Source organism: Chiloscyllium plagiosum, chromosome 18 (genome assembly GCF_004010195.1).
Source record: "Chiloscyllium plagiosum isolate BGI_BamShark_2017 chromosome 18, ASM401019v2, whole genome shotgun sequence".
In the NCBI taxonomy this organism is placed as follows: domain Eukaryota; kingdom Metazoa; phylum Chordata; class Chondrichthyes; order Orectolobiformes; family Hemiscylliidae; genus Chiloscyllium; species Chiloscyllium plagiosum.
This window is the reverse complement of record NC_057727.1, coordinates 62,736,987-62,761,522: the sequence shown is the minus strand read 5'-3', so window position 1 is coordinate 62,761,522 and position 24,536 is coordinate 62,736,987. Positions and strand designations below refer to the sequence as shown.

The 24,536-nt window shown below is 40.6% G+C and overlaps 1 protein-coding gene across 1 annotated transcript in view; it reads right to left on the bottom strand.

Annotated features, from left to right (window-relative positions):
* The window catches only part of mst1 (macrophage stimulating 1), an 85,643-nt gene that overhangs the window by 11,391 nt on the left and 49,716 nt on the right, over positions 1-24,536 (bottom strand). Inside the window, exons 9-14 of the mRNA XM_043708469.1 lie at positions 22,544-22,674; positions 21,581-21,683; positions 13,685-13,821; positions 11,582-11,617; positions 6,653-6,770; positions 3,411-3,488 (exon numbers count right to left, since the gene is read on the bottom strand). Of these exons, the coding sequence (XP_043564404.1) occupies positions 3,411-3,488; positions 6,653-6,770; positions 11,582-11,617; positions 13,685-13,821; positions 21,581-21,683; positions 22,544-22,674 (603 nt within the window). The remainder of the gene's footprint in view (positions 1-3,410; positions 3,489-6,652; positions 6,771-11,581; positions 11,618-13,684; positions 13,822-21,580; positions 21,684-22,543; positions 22,675-24,536) is intronic.

Here is a 24,536-nt window from a genome sequence, read left to right as displayed (position 1 = left end):
AGACCAGAGAAATGATTACATTCTTGGGAGAATCAGAGGGCAGATATCCTACTGATGTTTGAGTTCTGTGTGCTTCACATGGTGGGATCAATGGAATACAATGTCATTTTGGGGAGCTTTGACATAATGCTAGCAGAAATTACACTTGGTTAGAGGTTGGAACAGAAATAAGATTCTATCACATTATCCTATCAGGTGTTTAGATCTGGCCCAACAGTATGTCTCCCTCTCCATACCAATAGGACACTTCTAGGTCTCACTGTAGTATATCCATAGGGATGGACTGAGTGGGATGATTACTCATTCTGCTCCAGGCTGAAATTCCCTCAAGCATTTCACTCAGGAGGTGATTAGAGATTTTCACTCATTAATCTAAACTGGATTCAAAAAACCAAGCTCAGATTAGAAGATGGATATCTGACCTGGTTTTATAACTAATAAATGATTGTCGGAATTGTAAGTGAGGATAAACAAAGCAGAAATTCCATTTAAGATGTTGAGTAAAGTTATAATAAACATAGTGATGGATAACAAGGGTGAAGATGGAGATACAGTTCCCACTGACAAAAGGGTCAGTAATCAAAACATAAATTAAGATCATTGACCAAATCTCCAGTGAAAAATTAAGAGCTTTGTTTTAAACAGTGAGTTCTTCTTATCTGGAATCTGCCTGAATGGCTGGCTGAAGCAGATTCAAGAAACTATCAAAAGGCAAATAGGTAAACACCTGAAGAGAAAAATTCAGGGAAAGGGCAGGAAGATTGAGTCTAGCTGAATTGTTCTGCAGAAGACTAGCATAGAAGCAACAGGCCAACTATTCCACAATTCTATGATTCCACAAATCACTGGACAAGGAAGAAATGTTTGTGCGGCATTGAAGGAACAGGAGAGGGCCACTGTCTGGATAGTTTTTCCTTGGACATAATGGGCCAAATGGGACAAAGCAGCCCACTTAATTGACAACATATCCACTCTCTTCACTGCTAATGCTCAGTGACAGCAATGTGTACTCTCTATAAGATGCACTGCAGAAATTCACAGCACATTCTAAACCCTGGACCACTTCCATCTAGAAGGACAAGGGGAACAACACCCCTGGCAAGTTCACCTCCAAACCACTTACCATCCTGACTTGGAAATATATCGCCATTCCTTTGGTGTCACTAAGTTAAAACCCTGGAATTCTCTGCCTAACGGCATTGTGGATCTACCTACACCAACATTTCAACAAGGCAGCTCAGCACCATCTTCTCAGCAGGTAGGTTGGGGAGTGGCCCAGCCAGCAACACCTATATCCCACGATGGATTTGAAAAAAAAACTAGAATAGAACATAGAATCCCTACAGTGTGGAAACAGGCCATTAGTCCACATCGACCCTCCAAGGAGTAACCCACCCAGACCCTATTACTCGACATTTACCCCTGACTAATGCACCTAACCTACACATCGTTGAACACTATGGGCAATTTAGCATGGCTAATTCACCTAAACCTGCACATCTTTGAATTGTGGGAAGAAACCGGAGCACCCGAAGGAAACCCACGCAGATACGGGGAGAATGTGCAAATTCCACATTGACAGTCGCCTGAGGCTGGAATCGAACCTGGGTCCCTAATGCTGTGAAGCAGCAGTGCTAACCACTGAGTTACAATATAACCTACAAAATTCTAGCAGAACTAGACAGGGTAAGCAAAGGAATGATGTTCCCAATGATTGGGGAGTCCAGAACCAGGGGTAACAGTTTAAGGGTATCGGTGGGTCATTTAATACCAAGACAAGGAGCAATGACTTCACCCAGAGAGTGCAGGGCCTGTGGAATTCTCTGCCACAGAAAGCAATTGAGACCAAAACATTGAATATTTTCAAGAAGATATTATGGATAGTTCTTAGGGTAAAGGGATCAGAGGATATACAGAGAAAGTGGGAACAGGGTATTGAGGTGAATGATCAGTCATGATCGAGATAAATGGTGGAGCAGGCTCGAAGGGCAGAATGGCCTACTCTTGCTCCTACTTTGTGTTTTGCACTGTAAATTCTAATATTGTATGAATGAGAGGGAAAGCAACACTTGATGTGAGAAAAGGTCAATCTTTTACCTGATTTTCCCTTTTCATTCTGTATGTTATTTTTATGCCAGGACCAAAATACTTCAGGGATCTCACTTTGTAATTAAGTGGATCAGTTGAAACCTCTGGAAATTGCATAATTCCTGGTTGCATGATGAACCCTGGAGCTGGGAGTTTACCTTACACCATTTGAAGGGGTAAAACATTGACTGCCTTTTGAAAGGTGCATTTTTATTGGAGTAAAATGAAGGAAGGACACTTGGTGGGGAGGGGGGGCTCGCTCCACCAGGATAAAGCACAGAAAAATATGGTCCTTTAACCAGAGAGTCCAGGTCAGGCCTGGTACAAAGAAGCAAAGTCAGGCCTGCTTCCCAACACGGCAAAAGCAAGGACTGCGGATGCTGGAGATCAGAGTCTAGATAAGAGTGGTGCTGGAAAAGCACAGCAGGTCAGGCAGCAGCTGTTTTACTTTGATGGATGTGAAAGGCTCCCCTGGGGCCTTGGTCAGAGGTGAGGAGGGGGAAGGTGTGGGCGCAAGTCTTGCAATCCCTGCGGTGGCAGGGGAAGGTGCCAGGAGGGGAGGATGGGTTGTTGGGGGATGTGGACCTGACCAGGTAGTCATGGAGGGAATGGTCTTTGCGGAAAGCGGAAAGGGGTGGGGAGGGAAATGTATCCCTGGTGGTGGGATCCGTTTGGAGGTGGCAGAAATGTCAGTGGATGATGCAGTTATGACCTGCTGTGCTTTTCCAGCACCACTCTAATCTAGACTGCTTCCCAACACGCATGCATCTGGTGTACACATACAAACTACTGCAGGGTCAATGGTGGAGGACAATAGGATAATATTCTCAATTAGATTAGCCCATTCCGATTGATGTTCCCAGCCACCTCACTACTTCCTGATTGAAATGCGGGAGTTGCCTTCACTCCCAACCAACAAAGCCTCTCTATAAGTACCCACAGGAGGCTACCATGTTGCAATGGTCATCCCTCCCACCGAATTTGACTTCTGTCAGGATGGGGAAGGATGAGAGTGCCTGGCTCATGCCAGTTTGGGATGTCTTGACTGCGCAAGGGTATTTGTTTCTCCCCCACCCCCACATCAGTAACTTGGTCATCTCAAATATCCCTGACTCCGGCTGAGATCAGGAGGTTAAACCAGGTCTTCTTACGAATTTGGTTCAGAACCACTTTGCATGATGCGTTCACCCATGAAGCTTTCAGTGCCCAAGTCCACAGCTCCCTGGCACTTTGAGACCTATCGCCAAGCCCACACCAAAATTATATTGGCATGACATTCCTGCAACAATTAGAGCTCCATGCATTAAACAGACTGCTCCTACCAGGAGGAAAAACACTGCTTCATACTGATGATCCAGTTCCTGCGCACAAGGGACCCACCACAAAAATGCTTCCCTTCCCTGAAAAGAAAGGAAAATACAACTTAAATGCATGTTCAAGAAAAATCAACAAAATTGGCATGAGAGAAAAAGGCAGCAGGGAAGAAATATCCATTCCATCCTCTCCACCTCCTTAATTGGGTTGACAGCTCTGATTGCTCAGCTCCCTGGTGCCTTTCTCACAGGATGTCCCACTTCTAACTGCACCCATGAACAGCCCACAGCTCCTGCCACTGATCCACTTCACCAGGTACCACCTTCTGACACTGACTGGAATCAACCATCTGGATCGGGTGATCCTTGACTGTCAATCAAACAGTTCTTTCCCACATGGATGGCAGCAGTGAAACACTGCAGGACTGGAAGTCTGAGGTGAAAAGCAGAAAAATTTGGAAATCAAATAGGACATTAGTTGTGGAGAATGTAAGAAAGGCAATATTTTAGGGTGAGTAGCACTGAGCAAGAATGGAAAGCATTAAGTATCGAACTGGTTTAACTTAAGCACAGGGGCTGACAAAACTTCGGGTGTGAAACACAAATAAAGCCCTGCAGTAAAATGGAAACCAGGAGAGGGTTAACAAGAGATTTACAAGGATGTTACCAGGAATGGAGGGTTTGGGTAATAAGGAGATGTTGGATAGGCTGGGACTATTACTCCTACTACTGGAAACATCTCCTCAATATCTGTTCTATCCTGGGTCTCCCAGTATTCTGTAAGTTTCAATCAGATTTTCCCTTCATCCTTATAAACTCCATTGAGTATAGACCTAGACTCCACAACTACTCCTCATTTGAGAAGCTCTTGATCTCCAGGATCATTCTTGTAAACCTCCAATGGACACCCTCCAGCACATCCTTCCTTAGATACAGGCCTGAAACTGCTCACAATATTCCAAATGCGGTCTGACCAGAGCATTCTCCAACCTCAGCAGTACATCTCTGGTTTTATATTCTAGTCCTTTCAAAGAGAATGCTAACATTACAGTTGCCTTCCTAACTGCTAATTGAACCTACACATTTAGTTTGAGAATCCTGAACTAGGATTCCCAAATCACTTTGTACTTCAGATTTCTACAGCCTTTACCATTTAAAAAATAGCCTCTACTCTTCCTACCAAAGTGCATATACTCACACTTGCTCTCACTGTAGTCCATCTGCCACTTCTTTGCCCACTCACCAAGCCTGTTCAAATTCTTCTGCAGCCTCCCCATTTCCTCAACACTACCTGTCCCTCCACTTACCTTTATGCCATCTGCAAACTTAGCAATAATGCCCTCAAATCCAGATCATTACTGTACAAGTGAATAGTTGTGGTCTCAGCAAACCTCCACTAATCACTGGCTGCCATTCTGAAAAAGAATCTTTTATCCCTACTCTCTACCTTCTGCCAGTCAGCCAATCCTCTTTCACATTGCTCTCTCCCTCGCTGGGCTCTGTCTCCACCAATCAGCTCACATTCACCCACATCCCATCCCACCCCACCTCACCTCACACTGTCCAATTCCACCTTCAGCATAAATACAATGTTTTCCTAGTTGCTAACAGTCTGATGAAGAGTCACTGGACCGGAAACATTGATCCTGCTTTCTCCCCGTAGATGCTGCCAGACCTGCTGAGTTTCTCCAGCAAATTCTGTTTTTGTTTCGAACCTCCAGCATCCACAGTTCTTCATTTTATTTTAATATTTTGGTATATTAGCCATTGGATTCCCAACACAGGGGAGTGATAACTGGGATGGGAGGGATCTTGTAGCATGGGAGTCTTGGGGAAGGGGTTTAGAAACATGGATGGGCTCCTAGTAGTCCACCTTACCTCCCTAAGAGCAGTTTCTCAGTTATGCATTCATGAGACTGAGAGCATCTCTGCTAACTGGTAAGACAGTGAATGTACTGAAAATGTTGAAAAACATTAAGGATAGATAAGTCCCCTGGCATGAGATGGGATATATCCAAGGTTGCTACAGGAAGTGAAGGAAGCGATTGCTGCGTCTTTGGCGATGATCTTTGCATCCTCGCTGTCCACTGGAGTACTGCCAAATGATCGGAAGGTGGCAAATGTTATTCTGTAGTTCAAGAAAGGGAATAGGGATAATCTTGGGAATTACAGACCAGTCAGTCTTACGTCAGTGGTGGGCAAATTATTGGAGAGGATTCTGAGAAAAAGAATTTATGATTACTTGGAAATCATAGTTTGATTCGAGATAGTCATGCCTCACAAGCCTTAGAGAATTCTTTGAGAATGTGACAAAACACATTGGTAAAGTTAGTGCAGTGGATGTGGTATACATGGATTTTAGCAAGGCATTTGATAAAGTTCCCCATGGTAGGCTCATTCTGAAAGTAAGGAGGCATGGGATACAGGGAAATTAGGCTGTCTGGATACAGAATTGGCTGGTCCATAGAAGACAGAGGATGGAGAGTATTCAACCTGGAGCTCGGTGTCAGTAGTGTTCCACGGGGTTCTCTTCTGGGACCTGTGCTTTTTGTGATTTTTGTAAATGACTTGGATCAGGAAGTGGAAGGGTGGGTTAGTAACTTCGCCGATGATATGAAGGTTGGAGGAGTGGTGGATAGTGTGGAGGGCTGTTGTAGATTGCAACAGAACATTGACAGGATGCAGAACTGGCCTGAGAAGTGGCAGATGGAATTCAACCTGGAAAAGTATAAAGTGGTTCATTTTGGAAGGTTGAATTTGAATACAGAATACAAAGTTAAAGGCAGGATATGTGTTTTTTTTTATCCCTCGCAGCTGTCTTTTGTCAGAGTTTGGCTGGAGATGTTGCCCACTATTAAATCTATCTTTAGTTTCAGATTCCACTGGGATTTCATGGGCCATAGCTGCTGAGGTGAGGCAACATCACACACAGGAGCTTAATCTAATTCTCGCGCATGTCAATCCAATATTGGTGAAACAGTGAATTGTTGTCAAGTGAAGGGACAAGCTCAGCCACCTGAGAAATGAACATTGGCTTTCATGACCACAGCTGAGAGTCACAAACTGGCCAAACATTCAGACCTAGAATTTTCTCTATCCATACAGAGTGGTGCCATTGTGTGATGGAGCATGTGGAGGACAATGTATAATGCTGGACACTCATCAAGTATTAAAGATACATGGATTAGGAGTATAAACTGATAGCAAAGGTACAGGCATTTTGGAAACAGACTACAACCTGGTCCGATTACCTGTTGCGAAGACTCACAGTCCAGGGAGAGTTACCAGGTGTGCCTCTTAATATACGACTCTTTTTGTTTTCCACTGGCCGGTCTTCCCGCCTACCGCATGACTCAAATTCGACTGAGGCTAAAAGGGGTACAGAAGCCAGTATTAAATGCTACACACACTCATCCAAAGTACAGCGAGTGAACTGACCCAGGGGCAGCTTGCTAAACCCAATCTTGGCACACAAGCCAGGGAACAAGAAATAGGAAGAACCCCATGGACAATTCACCTCCCAAAACTCCATAGAGGAGAACTATCACTAGTATTAAAGGTATACCACTGCCGAATCAGGCTACTAATATTAGACTTATGGTTATCTTAATAAAGAACTAGACCATGAAATTAAAGGAGCAGTCATCATGGGGTAGTATTGCACTCTGGTGTTAAAATATAATTATTATGGAATAGGACTACACTGTGCTATTAAAAGTCATTGCGAAGTAGATCTTGATGTTACAGTCAGCATTAAGTAGGGCTACATCTTGATATTAAAAATACAGTCATTGTGGAGTAGGATTACATCTTAATGCTAAGGGTACAGTCACCTTGGATAATCAAATGGAAACAAGTACTCTACTTGTCAACAAGAACAGCCAGGGATGACTAAAGATCTGAGGGACAACATAAGACTAAAACATAAAACATACAAGAATAAAATATAGCATAAATCTTGGCAAAGCAAATGATACATATAAAACAAAGTGTCACAAAACAGAAAACGAAGGTTAAAAACGAATATGAAAAGAAAACTGTGAAGTATATCAGAGCAACAATTATGTTAGAAAAAGATGTGGTGATAAACAGTATTGTGGGCCCTTAAACTAGTAATGGTGACAATGTTAATAATAATAAGGAAATGGCAGACATGCTGAGTTATTGCTTGTGTCAGTATTTATAGTAATGAAAGAAATCAACACATACTGAGGGAATAGTTTTCAATTGGGGACTCGCCATAAATAACATATGCAATTTAGCAGTACTAAAGAAAATAGTTAAGAATCATACAACACCACGTTATAGTTCAACAGGTTTATTTGGAAGTACTAACTTTTGGAATGCTGCTCCTTCATCAGGTAGCTGTGGAGAAGGATCATAGGACACAGAATTTATAGCAAAAGATCATAGTGGCATACAACTGATGCAATATAGTGAAAAAACCTAGATTGCTGTTTAGTCTTTCATCTTTTAGAATGAGCTGCAGGTTTCCATTCATTAATATGTAAATCCCAGAACTTCTTTCAAGTCATATTCTCAAGATAACTTAAGGTTTTATGTAAAAAAGGTGACATCTCAGCTCAGACAATGTATTAAAGGTCTGAGGTTAGAATCTGTCTGTATTCCAATCTTGAGTCAGACTGGTTCTATTTCCAAAGTAGGAATTTATAAAATGCCTTGAAGTTGTATGCTTTTTGAACAAAATAAAATGTATCTGCAAATACAATTCTGAAAATACAAATTCACTCCACAAAGCTATATTTGTGTGTGCGTGCATGTGAGAGAGAGAGTGAGAGACTGTGTGCGTTTGTTTTTGTGGGAGAGGAGAGTATGTGATCACACCTTGAATGCATTGTCTGAGCTATGACACTTTGATCTTTTGCTATAAATTCCGTATCACATCATCCTGCCCCACTTGCTACCTAATGAACAAGCAGCACTCAAAGTCAGTGCTCCCAAATAAACCTGTTGGACTATAACATGGTGTTGTGAGATTTTTAACTTTGCCCACCACAGTCCAACACTGGCACCTCCACATTGAAGAAAATAGTGGCACTAAAGAAACTTCCAAGACAAGGTGATTTGCATCCCAGTGTTTTAAAGGAAATGGGCAGAGAACTACAGTATTATAAACTTCCCTTCAGTCAGGGATCACTCATTTTGCTATTTAAGAAACGGCAGCGAGGGAAACCAGGTAACTTTAAACCTGTTAATTCACCATCTATGATTGGGAATTTTCTATAATTAACACCGTGAAAACCTCTAATACCTCCAGATGGTCAGATAGGTATACCTTGGGTTTGTAACGGGGTCAGTCATACCTGATAAACCTAATTAAATTTTTTAAACAGTGTTCCCTTTAATGACCCTTAATTATGTATGACCTATTTGTTGGAGTGCACAGTTGGACTGCCACATGGCCTCTTAAAGGGATAGCTGCTTCTGGGCTTTCCTCATTCTGCATTTCACAATTTCTGCCCAGTTACCCATCCACACAGAAGGTTGGAGGTGACTAAAGTAGTGGGCAGGCGAATGTCAAGAGATATTATCCATTTGGACTTCCTGAAGGCATTTCATAAAGACCCTCTCAAGAGGGTCTGAGAGCTAATAGTGAAGCACATGGAATTGAAAGCAAGTTATTGACCTGGTTAGGAACATGGATGAGTGTGAGGAATAGAACAAAAGGACAATGGGCAAGTTCTCTTATTGGCAGCACATCTCTCGTGATGTCCCACATGGATCAGTTTTGGGTCCTCAGCTGTTCTCTCTTTTTATTAATGACCTCAATGATGGGATAGAAAAACACATCTGCAAGTTTGCGAATGAACAAAGATAGGTGGTATTGTATGCAGTGTAGGTGTAAGTATTAAAATGACAAAGCGATATTAATTGATGAAGCGAATGGGTAAAATTGTGACAAATAGATTTTAAGACAGGAAAGTGTGAAACCATCCATTTTGGATCTAAAAATGCTCGAACAGAAAACCTATTAAATCAAGAAAAACTAGAAAAAGTTCAAGTCCAAGGGACTTTGGACTCCAGGTGCACAGATCTTTATAATGTCATGAAAAATACAAAAATAATCAACAACCAATTCTGACCTTGCTTCAGCTATATACCTGGTTGGGCACCATTGAGAGATACTGTGAGCATTTCTAGGCACTGCATTTAATAAAGTGATGTTAATCTTGGAAGTGCAATATAGGTTCTATGAGAACAATATGACGATTCTAAGAGTTAAGTCATACGAGATTGCTTGCTGAAATTGGCATTGTATTTTCTGAAATTCAAAGGATTAATAAGTAATTCAATCAAAAAGTTCAAGATATCGAAAGATGAGATCGACAGATAGAAACTATTCTGCTAGTTGAGGAATCTAGTAGTCGGGGACACAGCCTAAAATTGAGATGCAGACCTCAAAAGAAAAATTAGGAAACGCATAAAGGGTAGTAGAAGTTTAGAACTCCCTTCCACAAATAGGAATTAATGCTAGCTCAATTGTTAATTTTAAAATTTGAGATTGATAGATTTTTAAAACTAGTTCTTAAAGGATAACTGGCACTAAATGATAAAGAGACACAAGATGGGTATTTGAAGTTAGTTCATGGATCAGTGAAGAAATGGGGGCAAACCAGCCTCTTCCTGTTCCCATGTTCTTTGTGTGGTTCAGGAGAGATGAGAAGAAAGGTGAGCAGAGATGTAGAAAATGGGGCAGAACCCATCAAGTTCTGGTATACATTGGCACAGAATATTTGTTTGAGAAAACAGGAACACATGACAAAAATACAAGTTTCATCAATAGGACAGATGAAAGAGAGATACTGGGAGAATGGAATGGAATCCACTCAAAAAGTGGGCATTAAGAAGTATAGTCAAGATAGCTGTGGAAGTCAGTGGGTTTATTAGTTAACAGTTTAACTCCAGAAAAGAGGATATTGAAGTCAAGAAAGGGAAGAGAAGGGAAGCATCATAGATGGACAACCAAAAAGTTACAAGAGGGAGGGAAATATGAAACAAAAAGATGATTTTCTTCCAGTCAGGACAAGGGCAGGAAGCAGCACTGATACAGTCATCACTGGAAAATGAGGTGAGGGGGGCCCTGATTTGGACTGTCATAGAGTCAAGGAGTTTTATAGCATGGAAAGAGGCCATTTAGCTCATTTTGTCTGTCATCAAATTCCAATCTATTCTAATCCCAGTTCCCAGCATTTGTATCATAGTCTTGTATGCCTTGGCATCACAAGTGCACACCTAAATGTTTCTTAAATGTCTTTAGGATTCCTGTTTCTATGACTATTTTAAACAATGTGTTCCAGATGCCCACCACCTTCTGGTTGAAAACCCTTTTCTTCCTAATCCCATCCAAAACTCGTGCCTCTTACCTTAACATTGTGTCCCTGGCTACTGATTCCTCCATTAAAGGGGAACGGTTTCTCCCTGTCTAACCTGTCAATGCCTCTCAGAGCTTTGTACACTTCAATCACATTCCCTCCATCCTTCTCTGCTCCCAGGGAAAACAACCCCAACCTATCTCATCTCCCTTCATTGCTGTATCACCCCATCCCTGGCAATATCAGCTAAGAAATATTCTGTGCTATGTTCTCTTGCTATCTAAACATAACATAAATTAGGTATGTGTATTCCGTTTACTTGAAGATCTCTAATGAGTTTTCTTACTAAATTAAACTAGTAAATGAAGTGCAGTGTAATCTCTAGACACATCATGCTCATAGAGTGATAGTGCAGAGTCACTGTGACTCCGAGTTATATGATGACCTCCAAAGTACTTGGCTAACCTCTTAAAGATACATCACTCTAATGTTCCACATTTTCCAAAATGGAATTAAGATCTTATGGGCTCCAGTACCAACATGTTTAACTGGAGACACAACCCTCTTTCTGACCTTTCTGCTAGTGAAAAGAGTTTCTCCTTGTCTGCTCCATCAAAAAAAACCCTATAATTTTGATACAACAAGTAAATCTCTCCATAACCTTTTCTGCTCTAAAGAGAATGATCCCAGCTTTTCCCATCTCCCCATTTCTTTAAAAAGGTCTTGTCAAATTTGACTGGATGGATCATTTCTGGGAGATCAAAGCTACTCAATGTAACCGTGGAGACACATTCTACTTTTTTTTTGCTTCTGTTTGTAAGTTCAGCTGCTGCTATCCTCAGTTACCTGGATCCTCCTTGTTTGTCGATTTGGCATGTCCATCTGTAATTGAAACAGATGATCGTTGCACAATTAGAATAAGTTTGACTGGAAATTTCTCTGCAAATGTGATCTTTGAGGAATCCTGTTCTTGTGTCTATGATTTGAGAGGAGTAGGGAGTTAGTCACATTCCATACTAACAACCTGACAATCGCTGATCACCAGGCACAGGAAAGAGGAAACTGAGACATCAGGCCTCTGCCCTTCCAATTTTCACAAGACATAGAATCCCTACAGTGTGGGAACAGGCCCTTCGGCCCAGCAAGTCCACACTGATCCTCCGAAGAGTAACCCACTCAGACCCATTCCCCTCTTACTCTACATTTATCCTAACTAATGCACCTAATCTACAAGTCCCTGAACGCTATGGGCAATTTAACATGACCAATCCACCTAATCGGCACATCTTTGGACTGTGGGAGGAAACCAGAGCACCCAGAGGAAACCCAGACAGACACGGGGAGAATGTGCAAACTCCACACAGTCAGTCGCCCAAGGCTGGAATCAAATCCGGGTCCCTGGCGCTGTGAGGCAACGGTGCTAACTCAGCCAAAGGCACTGACAGAGTGCACCCACCCGGTGAATGTCCCAGGCTACAGAAAATCTCCACTTATAAAACAGTAAAATTTCTGTGACTGTAATGTAGCATGTGTGTGTAACCTCAGACGCTGTGTGCTCCCTGTAATACAGTACACCATCTCTGTGCCTGCTCTGTGGACTACTTCTTGTGTGTGCTGTGAAACAATGTACTGATTTTCTAAGGAGTGCCAATGGAATCTCATGTAGTTTGCCACTCCTCTTGCTCTTTTTTTAATGATAGGAGAGAGCTTCATATTTCTCGAAAGGAATTTCCAATAAGGGTTTACTTCAGAAATGCGGAGTGCTTCCAAGCCAACAGTTCACTTGTCGTGCAGAACTGTGGGAAGGCAAACTCCATATGCCCCCTTTCACAGCAGTCAGCTGCCGCATTCGGAAATTTACAGGTCCAGAATCTCAGACTGTCAAATGGTAAATACACAAGGTAAGTGTGAGGTTAGAGTGTCAGATGGATAGGGAGTAAGGTGCAAGGGATGTAAGTTGTCAGTAAGGTAACAGGAGTAAGGATATCAGGGTGTGAGGTGCCAGGTAGGAAGAATGCCAAGTGGGTAAAATGCCAACTAAGTAGGGGTTAGAATGCCAAGGACAAACACATGGTGGCACAGGGCCAAGTAAGTGAGACAGTGTTGAGTAGATCAGGTGGGTGGAGATCCTGGCAATGGAGGGAGTAGAGGCAGTTCAGGTCAGGTATGGGGATGGGGTTGGGTGGCAGGCGGAGGTGGAAATGGGTCTAGAGAGAGTGAGAACAAAGTCAGCCTCTAGAGTAGGGATGGGACGTAGGTTCTAGAATAGGGGAAGGGTGGATCAGCTCAGCTCCCAGGAAATTAAATGGGGTGGGGGGGGGGAGCGGGATGAGTGATCAGGTACAGATTGGGGAAGGTGCTGGAATAGGCAAAGGGGTTTGGGTCGTGAATGGGAGAAGGGAGGGGTGAGTCTGGAATGAAGGACGGGACTGCTTTATGAATAATTATTTAATTAATTTCATTAGTGTCTCCAAATTCTCCAGTTTTAATGGAAACTTTCAGACTGACACTGTCCTATACCTGTAAACGTGTGACACCATATCTGTAATGCAATGTTAACTCTGTGACCATAATGTATTATACTATCTTTGTAATGTACATTATCTCTGTGAATGGTGATGCTACATCTGTGCCTGTAAAGCGCAATCCTAGCTCTGTTATATGTGGAATGCATGGCAATATCTCAGTAATTGAGGATGATTTCTGTGTGATAATGTAATATTGACACTAACCCTGTGACGTGTGATATTACTACTCAAATGCAACACTTTTCTGTCTCTGATTAAAGAAAAGTTGTATACTATAAATAGCCTGTATTTTGGCCTGTTGTCCAGCTCTGAAATAGTTTCCATTCATTCTGTGATCATAACTGTCCAATTTGTATTGCAAACACATGTTTAAATCTCTGATCCCCATTCAGCCAGTTAATAATGACAGTTGGTCTCTTACTGCAAGTACGAATGGCACAATAATCCCACTGCACTTTGGGATCACTGGTGTAACACCAGGGCCCATGACTGTCACCATCAGGGTTTCGACAATAGTTTTTTAGAAGACCAGCATTAGGGTGAGTCTGAGGAGTCACTCTATGGGAAAAAGAATATTAGGAAACTGTCAGGGTGTGGGAGAAATTGAGCAAAAATCTCAGTAAAAAAGAACAAAGTTCAAATTGACATGAATCCCAGTAATGTAGACAATCCCAGAAGTTAAAAATAACCAATTTAAAAGATAATAATACTTGAGGTGAACAAAGCTAAAAATTAATACTGCTCAAAACACAAGGGCCCTGAAATTAGGAAGTCATTAATCCCAACACAATCTACATAGGTAAGATAAATCTCAACAATATCCATAGTCCCTGCAACTAACACATTCCAAAAATATACGTAGTCCATTTAATATACACTTACCCAGTAATATACATGGTCTCAGTGATTAATGCTCATCCCAGTAATATATATATATTACATACATATAGTGTCTGAGATTAACGTTAATTCCAGTAAAATACAGTGTCTATGATTATCACTAATCCCAGTAACATATACAGTTCCTGTGATTATCACTGAACCCAGTGACATATACAGTCCCTGTGATTATCACTGATCCCAGTAACATATACAGGTACTGTGATTATCACTGATCCCTGTAATATACACATTCCCTGTAATTATCACTGATCCCTGTAATATACATAGTCCTCGTCATGAACACTAATCCCAGGGATATGCACAGCCTTTGTGCTTCATACTCATCGCAGTTATATGAAACAATAATGTCAGAAATGTTTAAAAATCCCAGCTATTATACTTTGCTAGTAATTAACATAATTCTCAGTAATATTATACAACAATATCCATGATGAACACTAAGGCTAGTTTGTTACATATGCAGTCCCTGTGATTAACACTGATCTCAGTAATTTAAACAATTGCCCCTGCAATTAACACTAACATCAATGATATACATAGTTCCTGTGCTTAACATTATTCCCAATGACATACATGCTCCCAGTGATTTACACCCATCCCTGTAATAGACAATTCCTGTGACTAACACTCTTCCCAATGATATAAACAAACAACTGTAATTAATACAATTCCCAGTCCCAAGTTATGTTATAATGTACAAAATCCCCATGATTCCCAGTTAAATACACAGGCCCTGTGATTAACTAAGATGAAGAGAAATTTATTTATCCTGAGTGGTGTGCCTCTGGAATTCTCTGCCACAGAAAGCAGTTGAGGCCAAAACATTGAATGTTTTCAAGAAACAGTTAGATATCATTCTTAGGGGTATGAGAATGAGAATTTTTTACTTCAATATGGTTAAATCAATAAGCTTCACTGGGACAATCTTGCACCGAGTCTTAACTTTCTATACAAAAACCAGTAGATTCTGGTCAGAATATATTAGTGTCTCTTTGCAACCATGTCATACACAGATGTTAAAATGTTGAAGAACAGATAAAAATCACAAAACCATCTTTTTGTACTTCTTCTGATATCGCTTTAATTTCTTAGAAGTATACCTCATTGGCTTCTCCATCCCTGACTCACCATCATGCATTAGTCACTGTCATTAACTGCCATTTAAAAACATTTCTTAAATTTGGACAACAAAAACCGGTTCATTTATTAACTTGGCCTTCATCTGTTTAAAGGCTGCTTAGTGCCCTGTTGACCACCCCACCATTGTCTGCTTATTAACAAATCTGTTAAAAGTACAAATATTGCACTAATTCTAGGCACAATTTTCTGATAAACCCACATATTCCCAAAAATCTGATGATGGTTTCTAGTTTAGTTTTAGGAACAGGGAATTCTATCAGTGCCTTCACTTTTGCTGTTCTTGGTTAATACTTGACTTTGCCCTATAACATTTCCTGGAGAACTTATCCTGATTTTCACAAATTCACTCTTGCAAGATTTATTATTAAGCCAGATAACAGCTTAAACAGGTCTCCTAGCTGTTTTAAATACTCATTCCTAGGCCTTAGTGTATAATACAATGCTGTCCAAATAAATTTGACACTTTAGTTATGACTTGATTCATAATTCCTTGGAATCTTGTTGGGACATTTTTAAATCCATTCAACATTAATATACCCTATTTTCTGTAACATAGCCTGATATTACCTTAGCTTTTGATATAAGTAGTATTTGCCAATACCCTTTCAATAATCAATCTTAGAAAAACATGAAGCACTACCAATCATAGCAATACAATCTTCTAACTGAAGAATTGGATACAAATCTATCTTTATTCTTGCATTTACTCTTCTATAAACTGTATAAGTTTAGTTGACCCATCTGGCTTCGAAAATAATCCACTGCTAAACTCCAACTGCTTTGCTTAGGTTCAATCTGTTTTTGAACATGTGTTGAATCTCCATTTCCACCTGAGGTTTTCTTTCCTGGCTTAACCAAGAGGGTGTTGTTTTCTCGATACGGATTCCCCTACAGCCACATCATGTCTGGCTAACATGGTATATTTAAGTGTATGTCTGCAAATTTCCTTGAATTTCCTTATTAGGTCTTCTTGTTATCCTTTCTCTAGTATGAAAATATGTTGGCGAACTGTCCCAGTATTTCAGTATTAGCCAGTTAAATTGTCAGAGATTCACTTCATGAACTGTTTACTTTTCCTCTACTGTCCATGTCATTCCCAATCCTCTTACTACCTGACATACTTATTCTTTCTTATTTTCTTCCAGCTGTTGATATTGCTTCAACATATTTACATGACATAATAAATTCTTGTTCTTACAATCAAGAGTTTCTATCAGATACATCACTTTTCTAACCCTCCTCACCACCTTATAGGGACCACTGAATCTCACAGTCAGAAGCTCACATTGTAAAGGTAATAAGCATAACACATCATGGCCTGTTTGAAATGTTCTACTTGTAGCATGCTTGTATGCCCTTTACTCTTTGCCTGTGAAGTTTTCAAATGATCCTGTGCTGTTTTGCATGCTCCCATGAGTATCTGAAGAAATGTGCACATGTAATCCCAACATTTGGGGTTCATCACTGTGCATTAAAAACTTAACTAATTTTAACTGATCTTTTGATCTCATCACCCAGATTAATTTGAACGGATAAGACCCAGTAGATTTATTTGGGGAATCTCTGGTAGTGAGGAGTAAGAAATCTAATCCTTTGTCCCAAACCTGTGGGTATTAATGAGAATGAAATAATTGTTTGGGGAATCTGCCGGTAACTCTCCAAAGCTCCCTGTGTTTATTGATGACAGGTGGTGGACTTCAACCACATTATACCCAGATTACTGATCATGTCCTGAAAAAAGCTTAGATATCACGTTAGAAGCTTGATCTGATTGTATTCGAATTGGCAGCCCATTGTGCATAAAAAAAACTGAATTAGGTTTTCCTTCACTTTAGCTATAACCGTCCTTAAACAAAAAGCTTCCTGAAATTGGATTGTCATATCCATAACTTTAAGGATGTTGTCCTGTGTGCATTTTTGATACTGGCCCTACACAATTCTCAAACACTCAAGTAAATGATTCTGCAAAAACTTAAATGGGAAGTAAAGATGCCAGTCAGATTACATTATGACATTTTCCCAACAACTTGATGTTTATGACATAGAAGGGTACTACCACTTTATGAAGTCTTAGCCAAGTAAAATGCCTGATTATTAATGCTTGAGATTTCTCTATTCTTACACATCCTGCCATAAGAGTTTCATGTGCTATTTACAATATCTCATGACAGTATTTGGCTGTACTGGAAATTGGGGTTCTCTTTAAAACAGTTCTTTTAATGCTCCATATTTAGTATTTCCAGCATAGCGTGAGATCTCATTTAACTGTTACAGTTGTGATATAAACAAAAGAGTTTTTGGTCAACACACTACCCTAATACGAAGGCAATGTTTGGGAAAATAAGGAATGAAAACTAACCTTTGGATAGAGGTGGGTAAGACATTATGAATAGCTGCCCATGGTCATTGGCTAAAAGAATTTAGACAGTTGACTGACACAATGTAAGCTACCAGCTCCTAGAAATGGGGTATGTCAGGGGCAGAGGGCAATCCTCACCAGGCAGTCAATATGGGCAGCAGTCCTTGTCAAGGAACTGTCTCCTCCAGATGGAAAATGAAGAGGAGGAAAAAGAACCAGGGAAGAGCTCCCTAATGCTTCGACTGGCAAGCAGGGTGCTGCCTTCACAAGTTAACAAGAACAAAATCTCCTCTGCCCACAGTCTACTTGTCCTCTGGTCTCAGTAAACCATCCTCAAAAGCCATGCATATACACTTTCTTTGTCTAATTAACTATTGTATCAAATCTGAATTACTGTTACTTAGCAAACTCAATAAACTATCTGAAAATTCCTTACAAATAGTTGACTGTCCATCTGAGGTAACTGTGATCACGAACCCCCAAAATCAACAGGCAGTACCTCAATCTGATCAACAACCATCTATTCCGCAGCCCTAGGTGTGTGAAGATGTCTCCACTTCCTCGTCAGAGCTGTGTTTTTACAACATACTGGAACACCTTCAGCCTCAGCCTCAGTGTAAGCTGTGTGTGCTCACTTACTTAACTTTTGATCTGCTTTCTGAACCTCAATTAGCAAAGACTTTCTGTGATTTAACCTTCACATCCACCAATCATTATCTAGGAGAAAGTCAACTCCCTCCACAGGCTTTTTGTTTTAACAACAAGAACTACTACCATTTCTCCAGACAACAAGTCACATTCCAATTTTACATTTCATAGTGAAACTAGGATATACTCTTCACTTATTCTATTTACTAAGACTTTGGCTTTTATTGCACTCTGAAGGAAACATTAAATCCTTCAGCAAGAGTTTGAGTAGCTCTTTTGACTCTCAGTATTGTTATAGGCTTGACGTCATGTAAAGAAAAAGGAGGCAAAAAGTGTTTACATCTCATCTAATACATTTATTTTACCTACACTCTCAGTCTTTGCCTCCAGTTTCTTTGCTGAAGTTATAGCTACAATTTGATCAGTGACATTTTCCTTCAGAATTTTCTTTTTGGAACTCCTCTTACAAACCCCATCAAATCCCCTGGGCTTCCCCTGTAACTTCCATATCGATGTCCCACTTTATTACCATGAAAACACATAGGACCTTGATTGTCACCTCCAATCTCAGCAGCTTTCTTTCTGATCTGAAGAGGGAATACACGGGCATTCTTAGCTGTCTTTTTTCACTGTGATCACTTCTCTTCCTTTCACTGTCACTCGCCTTTTGAGTTTATGGTGGTGACGGAAAAGAGGGTTATAGTTTTTATTGATGAGTTCACAATCATTAGCCATTATTCCTTCCTGTCCAGCAATTGTAACCCTCTGGTCTTTATCTTGGGTTTTAAGTACAAAAAGTTTTAAATTCTCTGAAGTGAATGATCTCTCTGAGAGCTTCATGTGTATGATTTACTGTCAACACCTATTCTCACCAGTCAAAACAACTTTGTCTTGCCATTCAAATTCAGTGTAAGTTTTCCCAGGCAGTATCCTGAAATTTTTGCCTGTATGCTTCAGGAACTAAATCATACACTGCCCAGATCGGCCCTTTGTTTTTTACAAACAGCATCACAATCAATTTAAACCTTCTCTGACAGTGAAACTGATCCTTGTGGGCAATGTCCATAAAGTCATAGAGATGTACAGCACGGAACCAAACCCTTCAGTCCAACCCGTCCATGCCGACCAGATATCCCAACCCAATCTAGTCCCACCTGCCAGCACCCGACCCATATCCCTCTAAACCCTTCCTATTCATATACCCATCTAAATGCCTTTTAAATGTTGTAATTGTACCAGCCTCCACCACTTCCTCTGGCAGCTCATTCCATACACGTACCACCCTCTGCCTGAAAAAGTTGCCCCTTAGGTCCCTTTTATATCTTTCTCCTAAACCCTCTAGTTCTGGACTCCCCCCAACCCAGGGAACAGACCCTGTCTATTTATCCTAAACATGCAACTCATGATTTTATAAACCTCTGTAAGGTCACCCCTCAGCCTCCGATACTCCAGGGAAAACAGCCCTAGCCTATTCAGCCTCTCCCTATAGCTCATATCCTTGAACCCAGGCAAAATCCTTGTAAATTTTCTCTGAACCCTTTCAAGTTTCACATCCTTCCAATAGGAAGGAGACCAGAATTGCATGCAATATTCCAACAGTGGCCTAACCAATGTCCTGTACAACTGCAATATGACCTCCAAACCCCTGTACTCAATACTCTGACCAATAAAGGAAAACATATCAAATGCCTTCTTCCCTATCCTATCTACCTGCAACTCTACTTTCAAGGAACTATGAACCTGCACTCCAAAGTCTATTTGTTCAGCAACACTTCCCAGGACCTTACCATTACGTGTAAAAGTCCTACTCTGCTTTCCTTTAGAAAATACACAGTAAAACACAGTTCCAATGATTTACCCTAATCTTAGTAACATACACAGTCATTGATCTTAACCTAATTACCAGAAATAGACACAACTACATTGATTAACCTTACTCGTAGCACTGTACATAGTGCCTCTAATTAACACTAATCTTAGTTAGACATACAAACAATGCTTAAATCTATTTCCAGTAATATACATAGCTCCAGTAATTAACATTATTCCCTGTAGTATACACAAATCTGGTTATTAACCCTAATCTTAGTTACTGCATGTACACAATACCAGTGAATTACACAAATCCCAGTAATATACACACTCCGTGTGATTAATGCAAATCCCATTGATATACACAGTCCCACGATTAAGACTCATTCACATTATTAATGCGCATAGTCCAGTTGAATAATTCTGATCTCAGTTACTGTACAATACTATACACACTCCCAGTGAGTGACACTAATCTCAGTTATATGCGCATTCCTGGTGATTAACACTAACTCCAGTTATCTACATTGTCCCTGCAATTAACAGTATGCCCAGAAATATACTCACAGTCCATGTGATTAACATGGACCTCCAGTAGCATACATATCCCTGTGATTATCACAAATCCCAATTATAGACACAAATCCCCAGGATTTACACTATTCTTAGACACTAGCATATTGCTTATAATTAATATTAATCTCAGTAATAGGCACAGTGTCTGTGATTAACACTGTACCTTGTAAAATACACACACAGTCCATGTGATTAATATGGCTCCTAATAACATATACAGTTCCTGTGATTAATTTTAATCCCAGTGATAGACACAAATCCCTATGATTTACAGAATCCCAGTTATAGATGAAAATCCCTCCGTTTAACACATTTCTTCATAACAGGCATGGTGCTCATGATTAATACTCATCTTAGTAATAGGCATGGTGCCTGTTTTCAATACTAATCTGAGTAATAGCTGTCAGCAATAACCATGGCACCTCTGATTAACACTCATCTCAGTACTGAATACAGTGCCTGGCATTACAGCTAATTTTAGTAACAGTCACAGTTCCTGTGATTAATACTAACCTTAGTAAAAGGCACAGTCTCTCTTATTACTACTGATCTCAGTAATAACACAACACCTGTGATTAATGCTAATCTCAGTAATAATTTGCTCACAAGTATTAAATGGCATTTTAAAAGTCATAATCTAATAAACAAATCAACAGGGACTTACTTAAAACAGCAATTGCAACAGAGCAAATTGTTTCCATGTGCACACATAAACCAGACTGACCAATTGGTCACAGTCATAACATTTTATAAGCACAGTCCTTCAAAACAAAGTCTCTTAAAGGCAAGGTACACATAAAGGAGCAAAGGCACATTCTGAACAATACCCTGATCTTAACGGCTGCATCAGAAGGCTTTTAACAGTGTGATATTGCCTACCGTGGTCTGTGAGGACTATTGGTGTTCCACATTTGGCAAGGGATTCCCTTCCTGGTTTTACTAACAAATCCTCGGTACGTTGTCCCATTTCCAGTGTAACAATCTGGGATGGAACAAGGGTTAGTGTAAATTAGCATTCTGGCAATTTAGGAACAAATAGAGACTAATATTCTGAGGGCAGCCGCCAATACGTTGTCATTATCAATAGCAAATAAAACAAAAAGAAAGGCTTGGCATTTATCCCTCAGTCAGAGCTTGCCGAGTAAGTGCTGTCTCAATCAGCGAGTACTCACTCTTGCTTGGACAATGCTGCCTCTCTCGGTCAGTAACATCTCTCTCTCTTGGTCAGTGATCTCTCAGTCAGTGTGACCTTTCACAGCCTTTGGTCAGTTCCAATTACAGATTCTTGCTTCAATGCTGTTAGTCAGGTGACATTACCTGACCCCCTTATTGTCCCCATTAGTAACTATTCATTCTCCTAGACTGATTGTTATCCAATCCCGGACCTTCACCTTCTTTGGGCTCCACCTCTACCTAGGAGGAGAAAGTGAGGTCTGCAGATGCTGGAGATCAGAGCTGAAAATGTGTTGCTGGAAAAGCGCAGCAGGTCAGGCAGCATCCAGGGAACAGGAGAATCAACGTTTCGGGCATAAGCCCTTCTTCAGGACCTGCTCCTTGGATGCTGCCTGAAGAAGGGCTTATGCCCGAAACGTCGATTCTCCTGCTCCCTGTAGGCTGCCTGACCTGCTGCGCTTTTCCAGCAACACATTTTCAGCTCCACCTCTACCTATTCTTTACTCCTTACCCCCTCCCTTCACCCTATCTTCTACATAAAAAAACAACTTTTATCATCTGAGGAAGGGTCAATGGACCCAAAATGTTAACTCTGATTTCTCTCCACAGATGCTGCCAGACCTGCTGAGCTTTTCCAGCAATTTCAGTTTTTGTTGGTGTTGACATTACCTTCAGGTTCAATGTCATCATTGCAGCGTTCAAGTTGGAAACAGAATGCAGTCCGGACCCCGCGATCTTTCGTGAAACACCATGGGGCTTCGGAACCATCTGGATTTCGGCAGTAATTCTCCTCCAACCCCCTGGAACAACAAATCAAATTCTGGTCTGGAACTTCCACTTCATGAATAGACAACGCCAGGCTCTCTCAAAGTATTTTGCAGCAAGCAAACTGATGTTGAAGTCTGACCTTGCTGCTTTGTGAGGAACTCAGCAGCCAATTTTCATAAACTGAAGTCCCATATGTAGCAATGTAATAATCCCTAGACTATCTCATTTTGGAATACTAATTGAGGGTTACTGTCCAAAATATATAGGGGAGAGCTTTCTTAATATTCTTCTGAATAATGTCAATGGGATTTCCACATCTACCTGAGGGAGCAGATAGCATTTTTATTTAATATCTCTGAAGGTTGGCACCTCCTACTCCCATTACCAGATTTGAAGCAAAAACCTTCAGTTTTGGGAGTCATTGAACCAAGGGAGAGGGGCACTTGGGTATGAAACTGTGCCACGTAGTAGCTGTGAATGCATCTCAATGTAAACACTGACTGTGAAGCAGCCTATTGTACAACGCTATTCCAGAAATGGAGCTACTATATTTAACACTGAACTGCCTATTTATGCACATGTCCTGTTATTTATACATACATATTGGAAGGTAACAAGGTCAGACACTGGCCAGAAACTGCTTGAATGGTGATATTGGCAAAAACATTGTTTCATTAAACACCAAGCTCCCTGGTTTCTCCACCAGAGCATTTAAGCCGAACCTTTCTGGAGAACAGATTTAAAAACAGTTGACAGCAGGGTAAATTACAAATGGCACAGATAGATAGATTGTTCTCATAACAGAATTGTGGTTAAATGATGTAAGAGTAAGTTTAGAGCTGAGAATGTGTTGCTGGAAAAGCGCAGCAGGTCAGGCAGCATCCAAGGAGCAGGAGAATCGACGTTTCGGGCATGAGCCCTTCTTCAGGAAAGATGCTGCCTGACCTGCTGCGCTTTTCCAGCAACACATTTTCAGCTCTGATCTCCAGCATCTGCAGTCCTCACTTTCTCCTAAGAGCAAGTTTACTCAAGAACTTAAATTCAACATGATAGTGAGCAAAATTAACAGGCAAACATCATAGAAGCAAAATGCATCCTGTGTACAGCAAACAGTAGCAAAACAACCAATAGACAGACAGAGATAAGGGTTTGAGATTGAGCAAAATAATATCTAGGCTAGAAAAGGGAGCGGACAGAGAGAGAGAGAGAGAAAGATGGGATAGACAGAAAAGTAATGCAGAGAATAATAATAAGGAAAGAGACATATGGAGAGAGAGAGTAAGAAAATAGAAAAAGCGATAACAAATGGAAAATGAGAGATAACAGATATCCAAGAAAGGGACTGATATATCTTTAAAGATTAAAGGCTAAAGGGATACAAGAAGAAAATGTGAATATGATATTGACATAAAGGATCAGTCACGATCATACTGAATAGTGGAACAGTCCTGAATCACCAACTCTTGCTGTTAGGTTTTATGTATAAGGAGACAGAAAACTGATAACGACATAGGTAGAACATAGGTAGAATGAGAGCGCAAGTTGATAAAGAAAACAGATCAAAAAATAGATGTTTAGAGCGAAAAGTGACAGATACAGAGAGGCAATGGATAAAGAGAGAGGGATATCAGAAAGAGAAAATTAACAGATAGATGAGAAGAAATAATTGATAATGGGTAGAAAGAATAATAATAAACAAAGAGATAATGCATTGAGAGAGAAAACAGGTAAAGGAAAGCAAGAGAAAAAGTAACAGATGGATTGAGAAAATAAAGAGTAAAAGATCTTGAACAGGTTGAGAAAATAAAGAGAGAGAAAGGACAGACAGAGTTAGATAATTGATAAACAGAGAGGGACGGTGGATCAGGAAAGTGGCAGAGTCAAGGGAGAGGGG